The sequence below is a fragment of the Lolium perenne genome, chromosome 2 (genome assembly GCF_019359855.2).
Source record: "Lolium perenne isolate Kyuss_39 chromosome 2, Kyuss_2.0, whole genome shotgun sequence".
NCBI lineage: Eukaryota > Viridiplantae > Streptophyta > Magnoliopsida > Poales > Poaceae > Lolium > Lolium perenne.
In genome coordinates, this window is record NC_067245.2 from 287,883,296 (window position 1) to 287,885,454 (window position 2,159).

A 2,159-nucleotide genomic window follows, 5' to 3' on the forward strand; every position below is an offset into this window, starting at 1 on the left:
AAAAACATCGGCTCTTACTTCTGTACACGCCCAGCCGAAATGAAACAAGAAACAAAAACTACAGTTTTGGTCACTCCCAACTCCCAAGGTGGGGTTTCTACTGTGCTGGCAGATACGGCCTACCGGAAAACATGTGGCGTGGCGATGAGCTAATCCTACGCGCTGATTACTCGTTTGAAGAAATGTTTTTTTCGACTGGTTTGATGAAATGTTTGAAACTGGTGACAATGAAGTTACCACGACAGTTTATCACACTTATCTCGGAAGCATCGACCGCGCTAGCTACCCAGCGGCATCTTTACTTCCATGAATGCAGATCTCGGTGCAATTTAGTTTACTAGTTTCTATGAAATAGCTTGCTTTGCTTCGTGCTTAAACTGTCAAACATAGTACATTAGCACCGCAGCTGCTGTGTCAGCATTACTGACTATAGAGTTGTAGTATAATCAATCTCTGCCCCACTCTATGTATTACGGGAAATGTTTGCTCAGTTTTTGCTCCCCAGAAAGAAATTAAGAATTGCCATACAAAAAATGTTCTTTTATCTCACACTTAGAATCGCCTCTATCGATCCTCCAACAATTCCTAAGCCAGGCCACACTCCTTTGGGAAGCCATTGGGGAACCTCTTATGGTCAGTGCAGTAGTCGTAGATCATGTACTTGCTCTGCATCTCCTTCATCAGCTTCTGCTGCTTCATATGGTCGTTCAGCTCTTCTCCCTGCCCCGGGGTCATCCAGTCACCCCTGCCGCTGCTGCCGGAGCCGGAGACTGAAGGGTCCTGGCCGCAAGTCCACGAGCCGCCGGCGCTCGGCGTGCACCCAGAGGCAGTGTAGTTGGCAAAGTATGCCACGAACGGCGCCTGCGACCAGTCGGTCTTGATCCGGCCGCCCTGCGTCGCCCAGTCGTCGGCGTCCCACAGGCAGCCAAAGAGCCGCATCGGCTGGTACACCGGGAACGGCACCCCGTCCTCCCAGTGGTTCTTGAACTGCCGGATCGGTATGCCGTCCACCAGGATCCTGCAGAAACAGCCCCAGTGAATTCAGTAACGTGATATATGTGGAAGTTGAAATGATCAAAGGAGGCTCAATTACAGGATCTGATCTTTGTTCCAGAAGATGGAGTAGGTGTGGAAGGCGACGGTGGGGTCGAACCAGAGCCGGAACTGCACCTCCCTGCCTCCCTCGCCGGCGGCGAAGATGTTGGTGTGCAGGGTGTAGGGCTGGCCGGTGGCGTTGCCCAGGAACTCCAGGTCGATCTCGTCGTGCTTCTTCCAGTCCTTCTGGGAGATCAACTGCATGCAACCACACGGACACGGCACATTACTCCAGGAACTCGAGCATGCATGCGCGCATGGCAGATAGAAGGGCATGGTGTGTCACTTACGTATATGGTGGTGACGGTGCCGGCGGAGTTCTTGGGGACGAGCTTGATGGAGATGTCGATCCTGGCGAAGAGGTACGCGGTCTTGGACCCGAAGGCCGACCCCATGGCTTTGTCCATCGTCAGCGCGATCGTCTGGTCACCGTGCCTGTCGTTGAGCAGCCGCGTCTGGCCCCACAGTATCTCCAGCTTGTCTGTCATTCGACCGCCGGCCACCGGAGAAGTGGTTCCGGCGGCGAACATGAGCACAAGAGCCGATAGGGTATATAGGAGGTGCCACGCTCTAGGCAGTGCCATGGCTTCTTTCCCCGAGTGCGTGAGAGAGTGAAGTGTGGGGCACTGAGGCCGGCCATGGTCCGTGAAGACTGGATTGTACGCACCAGGGTCAATGCCCAGATGCATGGGGCCATATGGAGCGCATCGAACTCGGCGATGCCCATTAAATTTTGGAAGATGTAAACAAGTTTGAATTATGGGCTAGCTACTCAATCAGTGAAGACCTAAGCATACAAAATGCCGGAAGATTCGCACGTAACGAATCTGAAAATTGATCACCTGGTGTTAGCGTTGGTTAATTAGACTAGTCACAACGGGATTATCATATAGTAGTATCATACATATGATACTAGTGTACGATATTATCTTTACAATGCATAGTACTACCTCCGTTTCAAAAAGTAAGGCGCACGCGTATTTCAAGACGAACTTTGATCATAAAAATTGAGCAAAATAATCTTGATTATATTGTACTCCCTCCGTCCTAGAGTGTAAGTCACA

General features: G+C 51.3%; 1 protein-coding gene across 1 annotated transcript; it reads right to left on the reverse strand.

Annotated features, from left to right (window-relative positions):
- Nucleotides 1–377: 377 nt before the first annotated feature.
- LOC127321527 (xyloglucan endotransglucosylase protein 7) lies at nucleotides 378–1,731 on the reverse strand. The gene is made up of 3 exons (XM_051350550.2): nucleotides 1,386–1,731; nucleotides 1,094–1,293; nucleotides 378–1,018 (listed from the first exon to the last, which is right to left on the reverse strand). Exons 1-3 carry the CDS (start codon nucleotides 1,677–1,679, stop codon nucleotides 586–588), a joined length of 927 nt encoding a protein of 308 aa, XP_051206510.1. The 5' UTR covers nucleotides 1,680–1,731; the 3' UTR covers nucleotides 378–585.
- Nucleotides 1,732–2,159: the final 428 nt, after the last annotated feature.

Coding starts and splice junctions, on each gene's coding strand:
- LOC127321527 (XM_051350550.2), bottom strand. CDS start 1,679: ATGGCACTGCCTAGAGCGTGGCACCTCCTATATACCCTATCGGCTCTT. Junction 1,294..1,385: donor GCACCGTCACCACCATATAC/GTAAGTGACACA, acceptor GGTTGCATGCAG/TTGATCTCCCAGAAGGACTG. Junction 1,019..1,093: donor TGGAACAAAGATCAGATCCT/GTAATTGAGCCT, acceptor CTGTTTCTGCAG/GATCCTGGTGGACGGCATAC.